This window comes from Neopsephotus bourkii, unplaced genomic scaffold (genome assembly GCF_033783945.1).
Source record: "Neopsephotus bourkii isolate Nb327-2 ecotype Australia unplaced genomic scaffold, CSIRO-AGI_Nbou_v1 NB_463, whole genome shotgun sequence".
Taxonomy (NCBI): Eukaryota; Metazoa; Chordata; class Aves; order Psittaciformes; family Psittacidae; genus Neopsephotus; species Neopsephotus bourkii.
In genome coordinates, this window is record NW_026900965.1 from 2,378,390 (window position 1) to 2,399,937 (window position 21,548).

Here is a 21,548-nt window from a genome sequence, read left to right on the forward strand (position 1 = left end):
CCTTATCCCCACCCAAAGGGATGTCCCATTCGGGACACGGCTTTGGGAGCTCAGGGCACAGCAAACCCGCTTGTTCCCAGCTGGAAAATAACCCCCAAATGATACTAAAACACGTCGAAACCGTTCGTTCCCAGCTGAAAAATAACCCCAAAATAAAACACGTCGAAGCCGTTTGCTCCCAGCTGAAAACTCACACGTGGGAGGAGGAAGCAGGGAGGGGCTGTCCCGGGAGAAAATTCCATGCATGCATGCATGAATTCCATGGCAGGCTCTCAGGGTCCGGGGGTGTCCGAGCTCCCAAACAACAGAGCCGGCCCGGCAACAAGTCCCTGTTACCTTCCCTCCCCTCATTTAAGGCCGCAGTGAAGACGCAGCCCGGGGCGCAGGAGCACCTGCAGGATCCTGGTGGAAGTACAGAGGGGATCTGCCACAGCGGAGGAAGCAGGAGAATGCTTCCCCTCATGCCTAACCCCTCCCTGCTCCCAGGTTTTCCTTTGTGCCGTGGTTCCCTGCCTGTCAGGCAGCCGAGTAGGGAAAAGGCGGAAATGCAGCATCGTTTAAGTGTAGTAAACCAAAAGGACAGTTCCTGCTCTCCAAATTAAGGACATAAACTACATGCACGTTACACCACCAGTCCCCTAAACAGCAGATAACCAAGTTCTCCATAGCAAAGACCAAGAGAAGAGAGAATAACACAAAAGCCCTGCTTCCCCTCACCTTCCTGCTACACACAGGGCCAGGGGAGGAAGACACACAAACACGTGGTAGGTCCTGGACAGAGAAATATATTTGCTTCAGAGAATGTCTCCCCTATCTCCCCGCACCCTAAAACAAGACAGGGAAAACCGATCACCCTCAAACGCAGGCTGGTTGCAGCTAAAACCCAGGCCTCTTCCCCCCTGGAGTCGGCATCACCACGTGGTACCCCCAGAAAGTGCATGTTTCCCAAAGAGAAGTGGAGGTTGGGGTAAGGAGGGCAGCGGGAGCCAAGGGAAGGGCTAGTTTCCTCGGAACGCGCTGTGTGCTGCTGAGGAGGCTGCCCCAGCAGCGGCCGTCTGGAAGCTCCTGTTGGTGAGGATGCCTTGGGAGAACTCTTCCTGCGCCCTCTGGAAGCTGGCTCCGGTGCGTCGGTACAGGGAGTGCACCTGGGAACAGGGGCAGAGGGGGAAAACAACCACAGATCAGCGTGAGTCGTGGGTTTGCGGTGCACAACGTGCTGTCATGCAGCTGGAGAGGATGGGCTGGAGGCACTGCATCCATCCCACACGGAACGGGAGGTTGCACATTGCAGGAGACCCTAGTTTTCACGTAAAAAAGGGAGTTTTCAGCAAAATAGTGGGTGTCAGAGCAAAACCTCCTGCACTCTGCTGGCAAGGACACTGAACTTGCACTTACTTGCAGGTGCATCAGCTATTTCCTTTAAGACAGAGAGAAATGGAGCAGGAAGCAACGGCAACAGGACCAGTTCAGCCTGTCCTCGCCTTCCCCAGAGCCACACTGCTGCTGTTAACTGGGGAAACACAACCCTCACGTGGTTGATCACAAGGAGGGCTTGTGCTTGGGAATCCCCAGGAAGGCACTTGTGTGGTTGCCACCAGGCTTTGGGAAGCCCCAGAACACTGGGCAGCAGTGACTGTAGCCCCTGGATATGTGAACAAAGCAATGGACTCTGCTCAACCAGCTCTGGACAAACTCAAGCTAAAAGGAGGCAAAAGAAATCTAAGGTCCATGTGAGATGAGAATGACATTTGGGACCTTGCACAGTTAATGGCCTGCCTCACTGCAGCATCTGTGCTCTCATCCCTTCCCCAAAGGCTACTGTACCACCTGCAAGTGTTCAAGACATTTCGCATCAAAGCAGGAAGCACACGCACAAATACATTGATTAAAAGCTTTTGATCTGACCACCCTGATTACATCTGCAGCCTGGAGAAGGCTCTGGGGAGACCTCAGAGCAGCTCCAGTGCCTAAAGGGGCTGCAGGAAACCTGGAGAGGGGCTTGGGACAAGGGCCTGTAGGGACAGGCCAAGGGGAATGGCTTGAACCTGCCAGAGGGGAGACTGAGCTGAGCTCTTAGGCAGAAGCTCTTCCCTGTGAGGGTGCTGAGGCGCTGGCACAGGGTGCCCAGAGAAGCTGTGGCTGCCCCATCCCTGGCAGTGCTCAAGGCCAGGTTGGACAAAGGGGCTTGGAGCAAGCTGCTCCAGTGGAAGGGGTCCCTGCCCATGGTAGGGTTGGAACTGGATGAGCTTTAAGGTCCCTTCTGACCCAAACCAGGCTGTGGCTCTATGATACGATTCAAAGTCAAGCTCACCCCAGACAGATGTGAGGAGGTTTCAAACCCAGGATACCCCAGGAGCAGCCTGAGCTGTGCACCTGCAATTGAGGTGAGACCTCGCCCTCCCCCTGAGCCACTCACCTGCTTGAGGAGGAAGAGGGAGAGAGCCGCGCAGAGAGTGAAGAATCCTGCCACCACCATCATGATGATGGCCACGGCCAGGTTGCTGTGCAGCTCCGACAGTGCCGCGATCCACCCACTGCGGGACAGGAGAGCAGCGTGAGCACAGAGAGCACCACTCACAGCACCCACAGATGCACAGAAGCCTTTTGTTACAGCCAAGTGCAATCCCAAACATCACAGCTGTGGAAATGGACCCGGAGCTCATCCAGCATCATTTTACAGTGGGATGTGGAACTGCTGGAGCGAGTGCAGAGGAGGCCATGGAGCTGCTGCGAGGGCTGGAGCAGCTCTGCTCTGGAGCCAGGCTGAGAGAGCTGGGCTGGGGCAGCCTGGAGAAGAGAAGGCTCCTGAAGGGGAGACCTGAGAGCAGCTCCAGTGCCTAAAGGGGCTGCAGGAAAGCTGGAGAGGGGCTGGGGACAAGGACCTGTAGGGACAGGCCAAGGGGAATGGCTTGAACCTGCCCGAGGGGAGACTGAGCTGAGCTCTTAGGCAGAAGCTCTTCCCTGTGAGGGTGCTGAGGCGCTGGCACAGGGTGCCCAGAGAAGCTGTGGCTGCCCCATCCCTGGCAGTGCTCAAGGCCAGGTTGGACACAGGGGCTTGGAGCAAGCTGCTCCAGTGGAAGGGGTCCCTGCCCGTGGCAGGGGTTGGAGCTGGGTGAGCTTTGAGGTCCCTTCCAACCCAAACCAGGCTGGGATTGTAGGATTTTGGGGACAGCTTCCGTTATCACTTTTTGGACGCACTCCACCTCCACACAAGAGAACCATTCTCACTCTACCTGTGTTCCAGCCCCGGCCCCTGCTGCACCCCCTTAAGCTGTAAAATCAATACCCTTGGTGCTGTTGTAAACCAAATCACTTCCATAAGCACCTTGTCAAAATTCAGCCAAGGCTTGTGAAGATAGGCTGGGACATCTAAATTGGAAGATCTGGAGCCCAGACCTACATATCCCCATGACAGCTCTGCATGGCCAGGGATTTAAGTGTTAGGAGGAGGAGGGAGAGGAAGAGGAAGGAAGGGATGAAGTTAGAGCTACAGACAGGAGGAAACTGGCACTTGTGGAAGGGGCAGGGGGGATGCTTGGAGTTATCAGTGCCTGGCTGTGAGCAGAAATACCCTCGTGGGTGCTGGAGAAAGGCATCTTTCCAACTGCTAAACCAAGCAAGCCGTGTGCCACCAGGAGAGGGGGAATCAAGTGAGCCAAAGCGTCCCATGAGCCGCGCTCCCAACTCCAGCCTCGTTACAGGGAGAGGCACACCACGAGCTGCAGCCAAAAATAAATGTGCTGCCTGGCTGCGGGAGAGGCAGCAGCAGGCTCGAGGCACGCTCTGCAAGTCACACTGAAAGGGGAGAGCTCCCTCCCCGTCCCCACTGCTACGGCAGCCCCAGGAGCAGGGGAGGGAGCACGAGGACAGCTTTGCCCACGAGCTCTTCTGCAGGCAGCGGGCAAAAATAGGCAGAGATTCACTGTGCTCACCTCCTGAAGGCTGCCCCTCGGGAGAGCGGCCGCTGCCTGCTGACCTTTGCTGTGTTCAGTGAGGCTGGATGCTGAGCAGCAAGGCGAAAAGAGAGGCTGTGCTCTAACAGCAGGGGCACTGCACAAGGCCAGCTGCAGCCTTCTGTACAGTGCCATCGAGAAAGGGTGAGAGCAAACCCCTCTCTGTGTGTTGCTTGAAGCACAACCCACCACCAACACAAGAGAAATCCAAGGAGACAAATCCAGGGACAGCATCAGTGATTTAGTGTCACCATTTAGTGCCGTGGGTTAGTGTTGGACTTGGCAGTGCTGGCATAAAGGTTGGACTTGATGAGCTTAAAGGTCTTTTCCAACCTGGTTGGTTCTATGATTCTATGATCAGGCTATATGGAGCGAAGCTATTCCCAGGTCCTGGATGAGGGATGCCTCACCCCCACGCTACAGCCTATACTGATGAGGGCTCCACTTTGACACAAGGCAGACGTGGTCAGCACTAGAGGCTCAGCATCGAGAGGGAATAAGTATTGGATGTATTAAGCAAGGGGGAAGGCAGCAGCAACAGACAAGCTTTGTGCCTTTGCTGGGACTAGGATGGGAAGAGCCCAGCTGGGATCTGCCAGGGCGATAGTGGAAAACCATAGGAGAAGGAACAGGCAGCTGTCAGAAACGGACCGCACAGCTCTGCCAGTCACAGCCCTGGTGAGAAGCAGCACGCAGGCAGGGCTGTGAGGCAGTGAGTGTAAAGCCAAGCTTACCTGTCTCCCCAGCCTGGAATGCCGACAGCCTGGATGACGTAGATTGCTATTTGGCAGAAGAAGACGAAAAAGAAGACGAAGAAGCTGAAGGAGCTGTCAGACCTGCGGGAGAGATGGAGCAGGAGTGAGACCCAGGGACACAGACCCCCTTTGCCATGAGGGGGGTAAACAGCTTCAGCAAACTCCTTTATAGACCCTTCTGGCGTGTTTAGGAACAAGTGGGTTTGATCTATTTAACGATGCAAAGAGCTGGAAGAATCCTGCAGGCAACACATGATGGGGGCAGATAAACCCAAAGTTCCTCCCACTAAAAGCTATCTCCCTGTTCCAGAAGAAAGGAGAACTTGCCTGAAAGCCTTGTAAATCGGTCGGTACCAACAGAGGAAGGCACAAGGGGTGAATATAATAAACCACAGGATGGAGAGACCGAAGTCTACTCCTCTGTCCGGCTGCAATGTGAACCACGCCAGGCAAGCGAGCAGGTTGAGGAGCAGGGTTATCGAATGCACTGTTCAGGATGGGAAAGAGAGAGAAAAAACCCATCAGGAAGTTCCTGGAAAACACTAAAGCATCCCAAATCCCTCATGGAACACATGGAGCTCTGCAAAACATGAGACGGCTTCGGGCCCTCTCATTTATAGAATCATGGAGTGGTTTGGGTTGGAAGGGACCTTAAAGCTCATCCAGCTCCAACCCACTGCCATAGGAAGGGACACCTTCCACTAGAGCAGCTTGCTCCAAGCCCCTGTGTCCAACCTGGCCTTGAGCACTGCCAGGGATGGGGCAGCCACAGCTTCTCTGGGCACCCTGTGCCAGCGCCTCAGCACCCTCACAAGGAAGAGCTTCTGCCTTAGACTGAACCTGAACTTCCCCTGTTTCAGTTTGAACCCATCACCCCTTGCCCTATCACTGCAGTCACTGATGAAGAGTCCCCTGCCTCCCCTGAAAGGGAAACAGCTCAGGCTGAGCCTCATCTGATCCTGCTGCTTCCAATCACATCTTAAATCTTTTCCAGGGCACCAAAAGCAACAAATAAGGCTAAGACCATTTTGGACCCAATCTCTGACCTGCGCTGTCCTTCCTAAACAAGGGAGACATTACGTTACCCTGCAGACAACACGTGCAGAACTGACTGGAGGGCAAAGCTCAACATTTGACACAGAAGCTCCTTAGGAAGAAGTGTTCTTGCAGCTCAAGCTGGTACTTACACATCCACAAGTAATAGAGCATCTTGCATATCCGCTGGTAGTCAGCTGGGATATCTGCAGAAAAATCCTGGTAAAAGCAGGGCTTGATGGGACACTTCTTGGGAAGAGGTGGCCAGTTGTTCTGCCTCGCTGCGGGAAGGAGAAAGGAGCAGTTCTTCACTTGCTTCCAGCCATTTAAAACCAAGATTAGGGGAAATACAGCTCTGCTGTGCTTCTGAGAGCCTCAAGAGTGTTGGAAGAGCTCAACGTGGCCAAACGCAGGTGCTGAGACCATGCTAGAGGGCAGAGACCCACAGAGCTGGTCTCCAGCCCCTCGTCTCTGAGCTCAGTTCCCATCTGGGATGCTATGGGATGACAGGTACAGTGCCAGGAGGATTGTCCCAGCTGTGAAGGACTCAAGGCGGCCCAGGCTTCCCTGGCATCCTGCTGGATGGTGTGTTGCAGGAAGCTGTACTCACGGTCAATGCTGGCTGCGTGACTCTGCAGCTCCCTTTCCTTCTTCTCCAGCTCAGCTGCCTTCCTCTCTAACTCTGCCTGCTGCTGGAGGAGCCCAGCCTGTGCTGCTGCCGCCACAGCCTAAAGCAGGGGGAGAGGAAGGTTAAGCCGTTCCCTAGCTGAGGCACCAGCAAACACACCAGATGCCAAACTGGAATGGAACAAAGGCAGTCCAATAGCAAGGACTGAGGACAAGTTGGAAGCTGAACACCCATTGCTGGTCTGAAATGTCCTGAGGCTTTCTGCCTTAGCTGGAGGCTGAAATCAAGCTCAATGCAGAGCTCCAACCAAATGTTCCTCTCTTACCCCATGGGAAAAGAGGGCTGGAGGAGCCCTAAGGAAGCTATGCAGTCCGTTACCCATCCTCTACGCCCTTCCCTTTCAGCAAAGCTATTCACTTCCCACAGCTTCTCCTCCTTCCCAGCTCATTGCTCCTTGCCACAGAGCAGCTAGCAGGACTCTGGAGTTCACCAGGGCAATCTCTTCCCAGGTAGGAGAGGAGGTCTAAAGGAAAGGCAGGAGCTGTCTACAGCACCTTTCAGCATCTCTTCTCCCTGTCTGTTACTCTAAGAACTGATCCCTTCTCCCAGCAGCCTTCTCTGCATCTGGGATGAGGTGGTCCTGGCAGTCAGGTACTCGTCAGCCGGTCTAAGCAGTGGCTGCAATGCAGAGCTGGACTGCATTTACATGCCTGGAATTGAGCGTGTCTGACCAAAACTAAGGAACCAGAGGTAAAAGCATCAGCAGGACACATTCCTGTGTCAGCAGAGGGAAGCCAGAGCAAACAGACTACAAGGCAAAGCAAGCTCTGACATCAGAGGCACAGGGGAAAAGGCATAAAAAGAACTCTGTGTATTCCCTACAGAGATCCACTTCACCAGATGGGCACAAACGTGAGTTTAAGAGGTCATAGATTCAGACTGGTTTGTGTTGGAAGGGACCTTAAACTCATCCATCTCCAACCCCTGCCACAGGCAGGGACCCCTTCCACTGGAGCAGCTTGCTCCAAGCCCCTGTGTCCAACCTGGCCTTGAACACTGCCAGGGATGGGGCAGCCACAGCTTCTCTGGGCACCCTGTGCCAGCGCCTCAGCACCCTCACAGGGAACAGCTTCTGCCTAAGAGCTCAGCTCAGTCTCCCCTCGGGCAGGTTCAAGCCATTCCCCTTGGCCTGTCCCTACAGGCCCTGATGAACGGAATGATGAAGAGATGACCTCTAGCTTCACAGCCCAACCCCTGGGAACCCTGTTCTGCTCCTATTCCCCTGTGCCCCAGAGCCCCAGCTCTGCTCCTTCCCCTGCCCAGCCCATGCTGCTGTACCTGCGGAGTGGGCTCCACGGACGTCTGCAGAACCGCAGGCTGCGAGTGGCCCGAGGCCTGTGTGGCCGGTGTTGTCCGGGCTGCATTGGTCTGGGGATAAATCACAGGCAACAAGGCAAACCCATTACAGAGTGCTTCATTTGGCAAAGTGTACTTTGAGCTGCAGCACTACCAAACCACCAAGCAACTCCACTCTTCCAAAGCTTGTTAGTTCCTTAATGCACTGGGCGAGCAGCATCTGAGGGTTACAGCTATTAGGCAAAGATGAAGCAAAAAGGGAATGTGCTCAGCTGTTTCAACTCCAAATCTCACTTCACCCTGCTGTCCTGTTCTCTCACCTCACACACAGCAGCAGCCAGGAGATAAGCACGAAGCTCTTGCAGAGACCCATCACTGGTATCACTGCAGCAGCTCAGCTCCCAACCCCGAGACCCGATAAATATTGATGCCTCCTGCCACACAGCATCTTCCCCTTCACACTTCATGTAGCTCCACTGTGAGCCAGCAGCCAGTATGAGAAGCTGTTCCGTGCGAGTGGAGAGCTCCAGCTGGGAGCCCGTTAGTGCTCCAGTGCAGAAGCAGCTGCTCACAGCTCGCCATGCACGCAACGAGCTGCACAGTCCATGGGGAAATCTACTGGGAATGCCTCACTAGTTTGAAGCTGTGCCTATCAAAGAACCTTATACACCACCATAACCACCACCAAGGCACCCAAGTGCAGAGACAGAGATACATGGCACGTACCAGCTGGGAGCTCTCAGAAAAGGGGTTGAATTCATCCAAGCCACTTTGGCTGGCGTTTGTGAGCTGGGTCACCGAGGGGTCCTGACAGGAGAGAAAGCAAAGAGAAATGAGCACTGAGCAAAGCTCATCATTAGCTTAGATATTACCCATTACCCATTACCCATGCTGCCAGGCTGTTAGCTGGGAACCAGAGGGGGCTGGCAAGGGGCTGAACTCACCCAGAAGGTGACTGTCAGCAAGGATGTGCAGGCAGGAGCCACCTCCTGTCCAGCCAAGGGGTACTCCTGCAAAGCTCCAACACGCTGGTGGCACAGAAGCCCTTGCTGCAGATGACCACCACTTACCCACAGTGAGTTACCCCTCATTTCCAGGGTCTTGGAGTGGGAACTGGATTCATTCACTCATTGCTGGATACCTCCTAAACCTCCCTGGCACCACAAAGCGAGTGAGGAGCCACCAAGCAGAGCAGAGCCTCCCAAAATGAGTACCCAGGTACACCTGGAGCAGCAAAGGTGCCAATGACTGCTCCAAAATGGTAAAACACCCAGGGAAATGGAACCAGAGGTGGGACACCCATTACTCTGGAGGGGGGGTGTTAATGCTGCTACATAAGAGCTGTGTTCACAGCATCTCCCGCTCACCTCTACCAAACAACCTGATGGTTTAAAACAGGTTCTCTGCTGGAAGAGCACCTTTCATCCCTGCCCTGCACTGCACTGAGCTGATTTCACTTTCTCTTCTGTACACACTCCTTTCCATGCAGAGATCCCTCTTTGAGAGCCAGGGCTTGACCTCTGGGGTGCTTCTCTCCCCAGCTATTAGAGAAACAAGGTACTTTTGAACAGGGGAACGCTCCTGCAAGCACAGCCTGGCTACCCCATGGCTGGTATGGGGAAAACATCAACACGTGGCTTTTCCTCCCTCCCTCAGCACCTCGTGTCTTGAGATCAGGGATTTTGTACTTAATGGGGTGAGCAGCAACTGCGGCTGTGACAAGGGAAGGGGGTGCTGCCCGAGCCCATGTGCTGCCTTTGGGCTTGTGCGAGCCCTGCCAGAGCCATCCCCTAAGGTTCCAGCAGAGCCTTGAGATGCCTGCAGAGCAGTTAATGAGTAACTTCCCCTCTGCTCCATAGCAGGCACTCCCTCCCCAACAGGTTGCACTAGTTTCTGAATCACCCTGTGCTGAGGGATGCAGAGCAGGAGGCTTCGGATGCTGCTCCATGAGGTTCGAGTCCCCAGCCAGGCAGGGCTGTGAGAAGCACCACAGTGGATGTAAGGACTCAAGACACAGGTTTTAGTTCACTGCTCGCTCCTCTGGAGGCTTTCACTTTGTTCTGCAGACACAAGGGCTGGCAACACGAGGTTACAAGTCAGTTAATCCACAATAGCTGCTGCATGGTGGCACAGCCACTCTTCAATCCAGCCTGGATAAGGTCCCTGACTAGAGTCCAGCAGACGACTGCACTAGGATGAGAAACTCCATTAATGGAATGGGAGTGGGAAAACAGAACCATCCAAAGGGCTTGGATGGTCATGCTGGAAGGAAAGTGCTTGGAAATAAGAAGGAACACTTGGAATGGGAATGCAAAACGTGGTTTTCTTCCCTTTGCTCAGCTCCTAAGCTAACTGGAGGCTCATCAGCACAGCACTGCTGTTTGAAGGGCAGGGAGAGCAGCCCCAGTGTCCCACCGCTTCCAGCTGCACGGCAGCTTGATTGCAAAGGGAGAATACCTCTCATCTTGGTGCATGGCTTAAAAATCACTTACTTCAGCAGTACGGCCAAGGCAGCTCAGCTTAGCTTAGCTTCCTATTGTGCAAGTGTGTCTATAATGGATATACAAAGAGCATGGAACGTGCAAAAAAGCTGAAGTGTGTTTGCCACACGTCCCTGTGCTCTGGAGCGGGCAGGAAGGAAACCAGCAGCTGGGAGATGGGGTGGTGTAAAGGCACCCGCTTCCGCACACCAGGACCGCGCAGCTGAGGGTTGAGTAACGCAGGGGGGATGAAGGAGAAGTTGCCCCAAAGTCCACATGCTGCAGTTGCCTTCTGCCAGCTGCAGGGCAAAAGGAAGCTGACCTGATCCTTTATGCTGTGAAACAGGGAAAGAAGGACCTAATTCAACCTCTGAATTAACTACCTGAAGCCACGCTACACGGGGATGTCGCTCCTCGGAGGAAGCACTGGAGCAGAGGAGAGTGCTTTAGGTACTTTTACTTTGAAAGGGTTTACTTGTTAGCACCCCCAGTTGAACTCAAGCAGAGGAAAGATGCTCCTCTAGATGAGAGCAGGGCAAGAGAACTCAAAAGACAACCACTTGGAACTCACATGTTGACTAAACCCACAGTGACTGCCCCAAACATCGCTAGTCCTGCAGCCAGCCACCAGCATGGGGCCTCAGAGTGCTGCTGCTGCTGCCTGGAAGAAGCATTGAGAGACACCTCAAGGGGTTTATTATGGAGCTCTCAGCCCTGTCTGAAGCTTGTAGCAACGTTCTGGACGTAGCTGCCACTCACACCAGCACTGACACTGCAAAGGCAGTTATCATCCCTTAGAGTAAGTAACATAGAGAAGATCCATAAATACTTCTCAGGGGACCAAACCAGCTTATTTGACACCAAGCTTATTGAGCATCACCAACAAAGTCCCCTTGAAAGGCAAAGATTCCCAGTTATGTTAGGCTCTGTAGGGGATTTGTTGGGATTATGGTGTATGAAACAATAGCCAGGGATCCACAAGGAGAAAAAAGAACTCAGGTGCTCTGCCTGAGGGATGTTCCTCAGAGTGACAAGGCTGGGAGCATGAAGACACTCCCAGTCCTTCAGCAAGCTCTGAAGCACGTGGAAGGGGATGGCAGCACCTGCCAGTCTATGAGCTGGAGGAAAGAGACATGATCCAGAGGGATCTGGACAGGCTGGAGAGGTGGGATCATGGAGATCAACAAGGCCAAGGGCAAGGTCCTGCCACTGGGGCAGGGCAACCCCAGCACAAATAGAGCATGGGGGAGACTGGAGGGAGCAGCCCTGAGAAGGACTTGGGGGTTTGGGTGAGGAGCAGCTCCTCATGACCCGGCTTCAGTGAGCGCTTGAGCCCAGAACCCCCCCGTGTGCTGGGCTGCACCCCCAGAGCGTGAGCAGCAGCTCAGGGAGGGGATCCTGCCCCTCTGCTGTGCTCTGGGGAGACCCCCCCCTGCAGCCCTGATCCAGCTCTGGGGCAGCAGCACAAGAGGGACCTGGAGCTGTTGGAGCGAGGCCAGAGGAGGCCATGGAGATGCTGCGAGGGCTGGAGCAGCTCTGCTCTGGAGCCAGGCTGAGAGAGCTGGGCTGGGGCAGCCTGGAGAAGAGAAGGCTCCTGAAGGGGAGACCTTAGAGCAGCTCCAGTGCCTAAAGGGGCTGCAGGAAACCTGGAGAGGGGCTTGGGACAAGGGCCTGTAGGGACAGGCCAAGGGGAATGGCTTGAACCTGCCCGAGGGGAGACTGAGCTGAGCTCTTAGGCAGAAGCTCTTCCCTGTGAGGGTGCTGAGGCGCTGGCACAGGGTGCCCAGAGAAGCTGTGGCTGCCCCATCCCTGGCAGTGTTCAAGGCCAGGTTGGACACAGGGGCTTGGAGCAAGCTGCTCCAGTGGAAGGGGTCCCTGCCCGTGGCACTGGTTGGAACTGGAGGAGCTTGAAGGTCCCTTCAACCCAAACCAGGCTGGGATTCTGTGACCAGGGAACTTCTTTCATTAAGGGACTATGATGAACACAACCTCCCATTCCCAAAAGGAGGATGTGAAACCTGCCACAAAGCCCATCCACAGAGAGCCATCAGACAACCACAGGGACATCCATAGCAAGACTTTCCCTTGTCCTCATCAGAAACCAGGAGTTACCTGTTGCAATCAGGTTCCCTGCTGTAAACTACGTCCAACCTCCCTGTTTGAACAGTGAGTAAAGCACGAGCACGGCCCTGCCCGCTCAGACACCACGACAGCTTTCACATTCACTTCCTCAGTGCCAAAGCCATAAATCCCTATACAAAAGCCACCCCGCAGAAGGAATGTCGCAGGAACACGGCCATCCAAAGGCTGTGCTAAAGCGAAGGAGAGGGAAAGGACTCTGTTCTTCCTCTTGATTCCACTTTGATTCCGCAAAGCCCCATCGCCAAACACTTCCTTTGTTCAGGAAACGGTCCCTTTTTCCCATTCCCACCCAGCTCCCTGCCTGAGAGCGACGAGGTTAAACCCATGGAGGGTACCGCCAGGAAAGCAGCCCGAGGATTCCCAGCGGGAATACCACCCTTTGCCCTCCCCTACTTTCACGGCTGGAGAACGCGTTTTGCCTCACGGGCCCGGTTCTAAGGGCTGGGGCTGAACCCCCAAAGCCCCGGGAGGTCGCGGGCATCCCCCTCGAGCGGAGGGAACGGGAGGGAACGTTATCCCCGAGCCAGAGGCGGGCAGAGTCCGGTGACACCGGGCCCCAGCAGAGGCGCGGCGCAGCACAGCGGCCCCGGGGGGTCCCGGTACCAGCCTCCGCACACCCACCCCTTAGTCCCGCCCCCGAGCCCTGATTGGCTGCAGCGGAGAGAAGCGGCGCTGCTATTGGCCAGACGCGCCTCACTCAGTGCCACGTCCCGGTGTTGGTTGGTGGCGGCGGGCAGGGGAGCGGCGCGCAGGGGAGGGTGGCCCGGCCCGGCCCGGCCCGGCGCCGCAGCACGCACCTGGAAGGGGTTGATGTCCACCGGGTCGGCGAACGGGTTCGTGTCGAAGCCCGACATGAGCGCGGTCCCGCTGCTCCGCTCCGCGCTCCCGCCGCCGCTGCTTCTGCTGCTGCTCCTACACAGCCACTTCCGGGTCAGCCGGGGCGCGTGCGTCGCTCCGTCAGGTCACTCGCCCTGCCCACTCGCGCAGGCGAGCGGCTCCGTGGAGCGGGGCTTGGTGACGTCACAGCGGTGGCCACCACCTATGGCGCGGGAAAAGGGGGGGGGGGTTAACCCTATAGGTGCTTCCGCGCTCTATAGGGACACCTATAGGGGGGCGAGCTTCGCAGGGAGCTCACTAGCGGGCCCGTAGCCCCCTATATGTGCCCCGTACGATGACCCCTATAGAACACCCCCTATGGAACACCCCGATATCCTCCCGTGAGCCCCGCACAGGGCAGTGCCAGCCCCGCGCCGCGCTCCCTATGGCCGCTATAGGGTGCGCGTAAGGCGCTGCCCAGCCCCTCCCAGTGCGACCGGGGGGGGAGGCGGAGCCGGAGCCGTCCCCGTCCCCGGAGCCGCCGCCGGGACTCCCGGCCTGCCTCAGCCATGGCGGAGATCCGCGGTGAGCGGGGCCGGGGGCACACGTGGGGACGGGACCATGGGGCGGGCAGGGCACCCCCGATGTACCCTCCCCATCAATAGCCCCCGGTCCCCCTGGATCCCCGGGGGGGTGCTGGGGATCAAGAGGGTCGTTTCTGTGTCCGTCCCCCCCGCAGTGTTCCCGCTGTCCTGCACCGTGCAGAACTACTCCTGGGGGAAGCTGGGGCTGGCCAGCGAGGTGGCCAAGCTGCTGGCCAGTAGCGACCCCTTGGTCCAGATCCAGCCCGACCGGCCCTACGCCGAGGTGAGTGCCCGGCCCCATGGCCGGTCTGGGGAGGAAAGAGTCTCTCCAACCCGTGTGGGCATCGCAACCGGCTGCGGTCCTCACTATCCCGGGGCCGGCCGGCTCGGGGAGGGATGTGGATCCCTATAGCCAGGGAGGGATGTGGATCCCCTGTAGCCAGGGAGGGATGTGGATCCCCTGTAGCCAGGGAGGGATGTGGATTCTCTTATAGCCTTGAAGGGATGTAGATCCCCTATAGCCCAGGAGGGATGTGGATTGCCTATAGCTTTGAAGGGATGTGGATCCCCTGTAGCCAGGGAGGGATGCGAATCCTCTATAGCCACAGAGGAATGGGGATCCCCTATAGCCCAGGGGGCATATGGATCCCCTATAGCCTGGGAGGATGTGGATCCCCTATAGCTCTGGAGGGATGTGGATCCCCTATAGCTCAGGAGGGACGTGGGTCTCCTATAGCTGGGGTGGGAGGGGGATTCCCTATATCCCAGGAAGGATGTGGATCCCCTATAGCCTGGGAAGGAGGAGAGGAGAAGCCCAGCGTGACTCAGCCCCCGAGGGAGCTTTTGGCCGCATCCATTGCCAAGCAGCCTCCAGAAAAGCCCAAGTCATCCCCGCCGGCTGCCCGGCTCTGGTCCATCATCCCTGTGCCCATCCATCTCTGTGTGTCCCGCAGCTCTGGATGGGCGCACACCCCCGTGGCGATGCCATCATCCGGGATAACCGCATCCCGCAGCGGACGCTGGGGCAGTGGATCACTGACAACCCTGCGTGCCTGGGGGCGAAGGTGAAGGACACCTTCCAGGGCCAGCTCCCCTTCCTCTTCAAGGTGCTGTCCGTCAACACCGCCCTCTCCATCCAGGCGCACCCCAACAAGGTAGGGAGACCATGGGTTGTGCTGGCGGCCCTTGCTGGTCCCTGTGGAGCTCACCCAGCCTCTTTGTCCCCTCTCCAGGAGCTGGCAGCCAAGCTGCATGCCCAGTTCCCGGAGCACTACCCCGATGCCAACCACAAGCCAGAGATGGCCATCGCTCTCACCCCCTTCGAGGGCTTGTGCGGCTTCCGGCCGGTGGCTGAGATCGTCTCCTTCCTCCAGAGTAAGGATGGGGATGCTGGTGATATGGGTGCTGGTGGGGTGGGATGGGGATGCCAGTAGGATGGGGATGCTGGTGGGATGGGGATGCCGGTGGGGCAGGATGGGGATGCCAGTGGGATGGGGATGCTGGTGATGCGGGTGCTGGTGGGGTGGGATGGGGATGCCAGTGGGGTGGGATGGATGGGGATGCTGGTGGGGTGAGATGGGGATGCTGGTGGGGTGGGATGGGGATGCTGGTGGGATGGGGATGCTGGTGGGGTGGGATGGGGATGCTGGTGGGATGGGGATGCCAGTGGGATGGGGATGCTGGTGGGGCGGGATGGGGATGCCGGTGGGATGGGGATGGGGATGGGGATGCCAGTGGGATAGGGATGCTGGTGGGGCAGGATGGGGATGCCAGTGGGGCAGGGATGCCGGTGAGGTTGGATGGGGATGCTGGTGGGATGGGGATGCTGTTGGGATAGGGATGCCAGTGGAATGAGGATGCCGGTGGGATGGGGATGTTGGTGGGGTTGGATAGGGATGCCAGGCTTCAGGAATGACGCGTGCTGTCACCCTGTGAGGCGTCCCCGAGCTGCGGGCGCTCATCGGGGAGGTGGCGGCCGAGCAGCTGGAGCGCAGCGGCAGCGATGACCCCCGTGGCGTGTCGGCCGCGCTGCGAGTCTGCTTCACCCGCCTCATGAAGAGCGAGAAGAAGCTCTTTGTGGACCAGCTCAACAAGCTGGTGAAGAGGATCTCACAGGAAGGTGGGTCCCTTCCTATGGGGCTTGGGGGGCTGTGTTCAAGGGGAAGGGATGGGGCACCCCAAAGCTCCATCCCCACTGTGGTGCCTGGTGCATTGCAGTGGCGGAAGGGAAGGACACGTCGGGGAGCAACGGGGACCTGCTGCTGCGGCTGCACTCGCAGTACCCCGGGGACATCGGCTGCTTCACCATTTACTTCCTCAACCTGGTGAGGCTGGAGCCGGGAGAGGCCATGTTCCTGGGAGCCAACGAGCCCCATGCCTACCTGCACGGAGGTGAGCACCGCGGTGGCCTTCCCCAGCGCCCTCCCCAGGGTGCCCATGGGCTCCTGAACGTGTTAGGCCATGGAGGTGGGCTGAGGGTGCTGCTCTGTCCCCACAGACTGCGTGGAGTGCATGGCGTGCTCGGACAACACGGTGCGCGCCGGGCTCACCCCCAAGTTCATCGATGTCCTCACCCTGTGTGAGATGCTCAACTACACACCAGCACCCAGCAGCTCCAAGGTCTTCCCAGCGGCACAGAGCCAGCTCGATCCCAATGTCTGCCTCTATGACCCGCCTGTGCCAGACTTTGCCATCATGAGGATAGAGGTGAGCAGTGCTGTGAAGAAGCCAGTGTGCCAATGAGGATGGAGGGGTGTTTGGAGCTGCTTGGGTTCCCCCTGCCTAGAGCTGCATCACCTTCTCCAGCAGCTCTGGGCAGAGGGAGGATCGGGAGGAGGGTTTGGGTGTCCCCGTGTTCAATCCTTGGGTGGGAATGGGGAGCCTCAAGCCATGGTGACCCTTTCCCTTGCAGGTCCCATCCTCCATCAAGCTGTACCTTGTCTCCGCCGTGGACTCCGCCAGCATCCTGCTGGTGGTCCAAGGGGCGGCCGTGGGCACCTCCACAGCCGCAGCCTCCGAGATCCCCCTGTGCCGGGGCTCCGTCCTCTTCATCTCCGCCAATGAGAGCGTCTCGCTCCAGCTCTCCTCTCCCGATGGGATGCTGCTCTTCCGAGCCTGCTGCCTCCTCTGAGCCAGCCCCATCCCCATTGGAGTAGATAGAAACTGACCTGGGCAAAGGCGTCTCGCTTGGAAGTTTAACCTGTTAAACCCCCAAACCAGCCCCACCTGATGTAGAGAAAGAGCAGTTCCATGAATGAGCTCCTTGGACATGGCGTGGAGCAGAGAGGGCAGAGGAAGAGCATCTCCCCTCCTCACAAACCATGTCCCTGTAAGCATCAATCCCTCAGGGTGCTGCCAATGCCACAGTGACTCTGGTGGGTCTGTTCCCCTCCTCGTCCCTTGCTGAGCAGCAGCAGGGAGGCCGGAGCTCTGCACCCCAGCTCTTGAGCATCCCTGCCTGGCTTCTAGGAGCTGCTGCCACTGTGATGCTGAGGCTTCCTGCTGCTCCCGGTGGGCTCTTCCCAAGCCTGGATGATAGCAGGGAGGCCTCTGAGCCGTGTCACCCCTTTTCCAGCTGTGAAAGGGGCTGCTTGGGGGGGTGACAGAGCTGGAGAGCCTCTGGTGCTGTGAATAAAGAGGTGACTCTGTCCTCGGTGCAGGGCAGCGTGGTGTGGGGAAGGATGGGGAGAGCACTGCAGGGCTTGGGGACCAGGAGGCTGGGGTGGCCCTGGTACCCCGTGCCATCGGCAGCTCCACAGGGAATGTGCTGCCAGGGTGACAAGGGAAAAGCCATCGCTCTGGCACTGTGCTTGGGTATGGGGGGAGCCCCCCCAGTAGGGCTGTGGGGCTCAGCCCCCACCACAGCACCAACACAGCCTCAGAGTAACAAGATGCAGTTTATTGAGTGCTCCCTTGAATGAATAGAATACAAAACCCCCAAAAGCAACAGTTCAGGACTCTAGACATGAACTACTTAAATAAGGTTTCTAAGCAGCGGATTGTCCTCTATGGAGTAGCAGGACCATGATTTAAGGCAGCTTTTAAGGTTCACAGCAAGTAGAGCCTGTAGCCCCCCCAAACCTGCACCCAAAGGGGGGTCCAGGCTGCCCCTCGCCTCCATCAGAGCAGCTCTGGGGACAACTGGAACATGCCACCAGCTCCAAACCCAGAACTTAACAGGTCCTCAAGGGGCAGAAAGCAGACAGGGAGGTCCCAGCGTGCACAATGGCTGCAGGTGGATGTAGCAATGCAGACACCTAAAGCTCAATCCACTCCACTGGGGTCCCTCCATTGGAGCTGCCAGCTTTGGTTCAGCTCAGCCCAGGCGTTAGGAAGGGACCCAGCAGCGATCATCTACCCCACCATCATTAGGGCAGCACAACCCATGTCTGGGGCCAGGTCCTGAACCTCACCAAGGCCAATTAAAGGAGGAAAAGAGGAGGTCAGGCAAAGCAGGGAGCATTTGCTATTGCACCTCCCAGTCCCTTCCACTTTTACACCCCCTTGGAGGTGCCTGGTCCCATCCAGGCCACCTGAATGTCACTGTGCCACCTCTCCCTGCTATTGCTGAGCATGAGGAAAAGTCCTTTGGGGTGGGTTGGTTGCTGCTGCTCACCATGAGAGGCATCGCAGCATCATTTGGTCGTTGTGTCACTGTCCCAGCATGGACACGGACACCAACAGCCATCCCATGAACAAAGAAAGTGCTGGTTTGCACAGCCCCTGCTGAGCAGCATCTACTGGATCACACAGGAGAGGCTGTCTCCGAAACAACAGGGGCAAGAAGAGGAGGTGATGGGTTTGGGGGGGATGAGATCCAGATCCTCATCATCAGGGACCTCGTCGAGGTGGTACCCATCCTTCAGCAGCTGCCGGCTCAGGTCCTGGTTCACCTGCTGGGGGAGACAGGGAGGAGGTACAGGTTGGTCCTGCTTTAGTTCAAGTTTAGGGCTTGCAAAGGGAAGGGCTGCGGACAAGAAGGGCATCGCCTCCTCCTGCAGTGCCTTAGCATGGGGAGGAGCACCCCAACACACATCCCTGCATGGAGCCTCGAGGTGGCTGGGAGTGAGGGAGCGCCAGCAGTCAGAGCCCTGCACTTGCCTCAGCAGAGGAGTAGCCTGAGGAACATCTGGATCCTGGCTCCTCGTCACTAAGGGAAGAAGGAAACAGTCAGAGCCAGCCGGGAAGCAGCATCTTTGTGTAGGATGCAGACAAGGGAATCTCGGGGGTGCAGTTCTGAGCCAAATCCCCAAATCCCGGGATATTCCCCCACTCCCACCTGTCCGAATCGAGGGAGAGCAGGTTCTCATCCGCCGCCTGGCTCAGCGCCGTGTAACCCTTGTTAAACTTGACTGACCTGCGGGGAAGCAAAGAACCAGCCCGTGACAGGCATTGTGGTGTGGGAATCCAGCCCGTGGATTGAGGAGCCAGGGCAGGGATCCCTTCCCACCCTAAGCTAACCCCAGCTGAGCTCTAGGCCACCCTCATGGGGAGATCCTCACCACCCAACCACCCCCAGAGCAGGGAGAAGAAGGAGCAAGAGCAATCCCTGTTATTGCATCGGGTGCCCGCTGGCCACAACAGAGCCCATGGGAAGTTTCCCGGTGTCCCAAAGGAACAGGCTCAAACCTCTTTGGTGCTGGTCTCGGGTTTGGTGCCGGTGCCCCCAGCAGCCCCTGCCTCCGCAGCGCCGCCTTCGCCAGCTCCCGCTGCCGCTCTGCAACACAGGGCAGGGCTGACACAGGGCCGGGGGGCGGCCTGAGCCCACCATGGGGCACACAGGGATTTGGGGGGTGCAGGGCCTGGCACAGCCTCCGGGGCAGCACTTACTGAGCTTGGCGTGGAGGGAGGGGGGCTTGCTCACGATGTACGGTCCCTTCTTCTCCACCGCATCGGCCGCCTTGCTCAGCCTCTGGTTTTCAGCCCACATCAGCTACAACACAGGGACAGACACGGGTTTAGGAGCATCTCTCTATGGGGATGAAGGGAGGAAAAGGAATAAGCTGATCTATTAGGGGAGGAAGGGATTCTTTGGGAATAGCAATGCTAAATTGCACACGCAGTGGCCAGCAGTTCCATTGCAAGCCTCACTCCAGTAATACCCCGGAGAAGAAGGGATGGAGGGGATTTAATGAGCAGGTTCATCAACTAAAATACAGGGATCACTGGGTTTAATTTCTCTGCAGGGTTTGAGCCTTCCAAGCTTCCCCCTGTGCAGGAATTAGAGGGAGCACTTAATGAAGCAACAAGGCAGAGGGCTTGGGGCACTGATGGGAGAGCACAGCCGGGATTAGCGGGATCTGAAGCCGGAATTAGCAGGGCAGAGCCTTACCAGTGGGAATAACCCCATGCACAGAGAGCTGCGGGATTAACCGTGATGGCAGCAACCCCCTGCCTGCACCTTGTGCTCCCCTGTGCTGCCCCATATCACCCATGCACATACCCTCTACTGCCTCACACACATATCCCAGCCCTATACCCTCCTGTACATGCCCTGTACCCTCCTGTATATGCCCTATGCTGCCCCACACACATATCCTAGCCCTGTAGTGTCTACGCACATACCTTTTGCTGCCCCCCACACATATACTAGCCCTATACCACCCATGCACATACACTATGCTGCCCCACACATATATTCTAGCCCTATAGTATGTATGCACATGCTCTATGCTGCCCCCCACACATATAGCCCTATAGTATGTATGCACATGCCCTATGCTGCCCCACACACATATAGCCCTATAGTATCTATGCACATACCCTATGCTGCCCCATGCACATACCCCAGCCCTATAGTATGTATGCACATGCTCTATACTGCCCCACACACATATAGCCCTATAGTATATATTCACATGCTCTATGCTGCCCCACACACATATAGCCCTACAGTATCTATGCACATATGCTATGCTGCCCCACACACACACCCTATGCTGCCCCACACACATACCCCAGCCCTACACTATCTATGCACATACCGTATGCTGCCCCCCACACATACTCCAGCCCTACACTATCTATGCACACACCCTATACTGCCCCATACGTGTACCCTAGCCTTACAGCCATGATAAACACACGCCATACTCCCCTCTGCATATACCCCAGTCCTGTACCACCTATGCCCATACCCGGTACCGCTCCCTATACCCCAGCCCCACACCCCCCATGCACACCCCACAGCCCCCCGGCCCCTCACGTACCCCCGGGCCCCGCCGCCCGCCGGGTCTGCCCGCACCGGGACCGGCTCCTCCGCCATCTGTCGCCATAGCCTCCCGTCGCCCCGCCCCTTTCCCCCCGCCCGCCAATGGCAGAGCGGGGCAGCGGTGAGACCCAGCCAATGGGAGGAGAGGAGGCGGTGCGCCCCTCGGCCTGCCGCGCATGCGCAGAGGGCCGTCATGGGGATGCGGAACGTTTCCCTGCAGGGGCTCCCGTTTTCCTGATGGAAAAACCCCACGAAATTCCCTTTTCCCCCTTTTTTTGCCCCAAACCCCCCCGCCTGCACCAGGACCGCGGTGGGAAACGGGCTCTGCACAGCAATATCCACCGTGGGAGCGATTCCCAGCCCTGCACAGGGCTCAGGGGTGCAAACAGGAGTCTCCCATGGTGCCAAGGGCTTCCACAGGGACACGGCTTCCCCCAGGGCAGGGGGGTCTGGGAGCCCTTGTTCTCCTCCTCCTCCCTAAAGCTGTGGGTGCAGCAGGGTCCCTGTGCCCTTCCCCTCCCCATGGGCACCGCAAGCAAACACGGATTTACTCACCCCTGGGAGGGTGTTTTGCCCTTTATTTCCTCCT

General features: G+C 57.4%; 3 protein-coding genes across 4 annotated transcripts; 1 reads left to right on the forward strand and 2 right to left on the reverse strand.

The window, feature by feature from the left end:
• Nucleotides 1–769: 769 nt before the first annotated feature.
• Nucleotides 770–13,263, reverse strand: SCAMP2 (secretory carrier membrane protein 2). The gene is made up of 9 exons (XM_061349994.1): nucleotides 13,147–13,263; nucleotides 8,454–8,534; nucleotides 7,710–7,799; nucleotides 6,354–6,471; nucleotides 5,896–6,024; nucleotides 5,036–5,195; nucleotides 4,688–4,789; nucleotides 2,417–2,534; nucleotides 770–1,145 (listed from the first exon to the last, which is right to left on the reverse strand). The coding sequence occupies exons 1-9, from the start codon at nucleotides 13,201–13,203 to the stop codon at nucleotides 999–1,001; spliced, it is 1,002 nt and encodes a 333-aa protein (XP_061205978.1). The 5' UTR covers nucleotides 13,204–13,263; the 3' UTR covers nucleotides 770–998.
• Nucleotides 13,264–13,671: 408 nt separating this feature from the next.
• On the forward strand, nucleotides 13,672–17,403 carry MPI (mannose phosphate isomerase). Its single transcript, XM_061349995.1, has 8 exons — nucleotides 13,672–13,750; nucleotides 13,905–14,032; nucleotides 14,703–14,903; nucleotides 14,982–15,123; nucleotides 15,686–15,868; nucleotides 15,967–16,140; nucleotides 16,247–16,455; nucleotides 16,661–17,403. The coding sequence occupies exons 1-8, from the start codon at nucleotides 13,735–13,737 to the stop codon at nucleotides 16,877–16,879; spliced, it is 1,272 nt and encodes a 423-aa protein (XP_061205979.1). The 5' UTR covers nucleotides 13,672–13,734; the 3' UTR covers nucleotides 16,880–17,403.
• Nucleotides 17,404–17,629: 226 nt separating this feature from the next.
• Nucleotides 17,630–21,023, reverse strand: FAM219B (family with sequence similarity 219 member B). 2 transcript variants are annotated; one of them, XM_061349996.1, is made up of 6 exons: nucleotides 20,958–21,023; nucleotides 19,579–19,681; nucleotides 19,378–19,465; nucleotides 19,028–19,105; nucleotides 18,850–18,898; nucleotides 17,630–18,644 (listed from the first exon to the last, which is right to left on the reverse strand). In XM_061349996.1, the coding sequence occupies exons 1-6, from the start codon at nucleotides 21,021–21,023 to the stop codon at nucleotides 18,486–18,488; spliced, it is 543 nt and encodes a 180-aa protein (XP_061205980.1). In that variant the 3' UTR covers nucleotides 17,630–18,485. The 2 variants fall into 2 exon arrangements, with proteins under 2 accessions (XP_061205980.1, XP_061205981.1); XM_061349997.1 differs by lacking the exon at nucleotides 20,958–21,023 and having other exon boundaries at nucleotides 17,630–18,641; nucleotides 19,579–19,728.
• Nucleotides 21,024–21,548: the final 525 nt, after the last annotated feature.

What these genes read in the sequence shown, in the direction of transcription:
- MPI (XM_061349995.1), top strand. An exon ending in CCGACCGGCCCTACGCCGAG is followed by an intron (nt 14,033 to 14,702) that starts GTGAGTGCCCGG and finishes TGTGTCCCGCAG; the next exon opens with CTCTGGATGGGCGCACACCC. An exon ending in TTGCCATCATGAGGATAGAG is followed by an intron (nt 16,456 to 16,660) that starts GTGAGCAGTGCT and finishes TTTCCCTTGCAG; the next exon opens with GTCCCATCCTCCATCAAGCT.
- FAM219B (XM_061349996.1), bottom strand. Translation starts at nt 21,023, where the DNA reads ATGGCGACAGATGGCGGAGGAGCCGGTCCCGGTGCGGGCAGACCCGGC. An exon ending in CTCCCTCCACGCCAAGCTCA is followed by an intron (nt 19,466 to 19,578) that starts GTAAGTGCTGCC and finishes CCTGTGTTGCAG; the next exon opens with AGCGGCAGCGGGAGCTGGCG. An exon ending in CTCTCCCTCGATTCGGACAG is followed by an intron (nt 18,899 to 19,027) that starts GTGGGAGTGGGG and finishes TTCTTCCCTTAG; the next exon opens with TGACGAGGAGCCAGGATCCA.
- SCAMP2 (XM_061349994.1), bottom strand. Translation starts at nt 13,203, where the DNA reads ATGTCGGGCTTCGACACGAACCCGTTCGCCGACCCGGTGGACATCAAC. An exon ending in TCACGCAGCCAGCATTGACC is followed by an intron (nt 6,025 to 6,353) that starts GTGAGTACAGCT and finishes TCCTTCCCGCAG; the next exon opens with CGAGGCAGAACAACTGGCCA. An exon ending in ATTCCAGGCTGGGGAGACAG is followed by an intron (nt 2,535 to 4,687) that starts GTAAGCTTGGCT and finishes CCTGTCCCGCAG; the next exon opens with TGGGTGGATCGCGGCACTGT.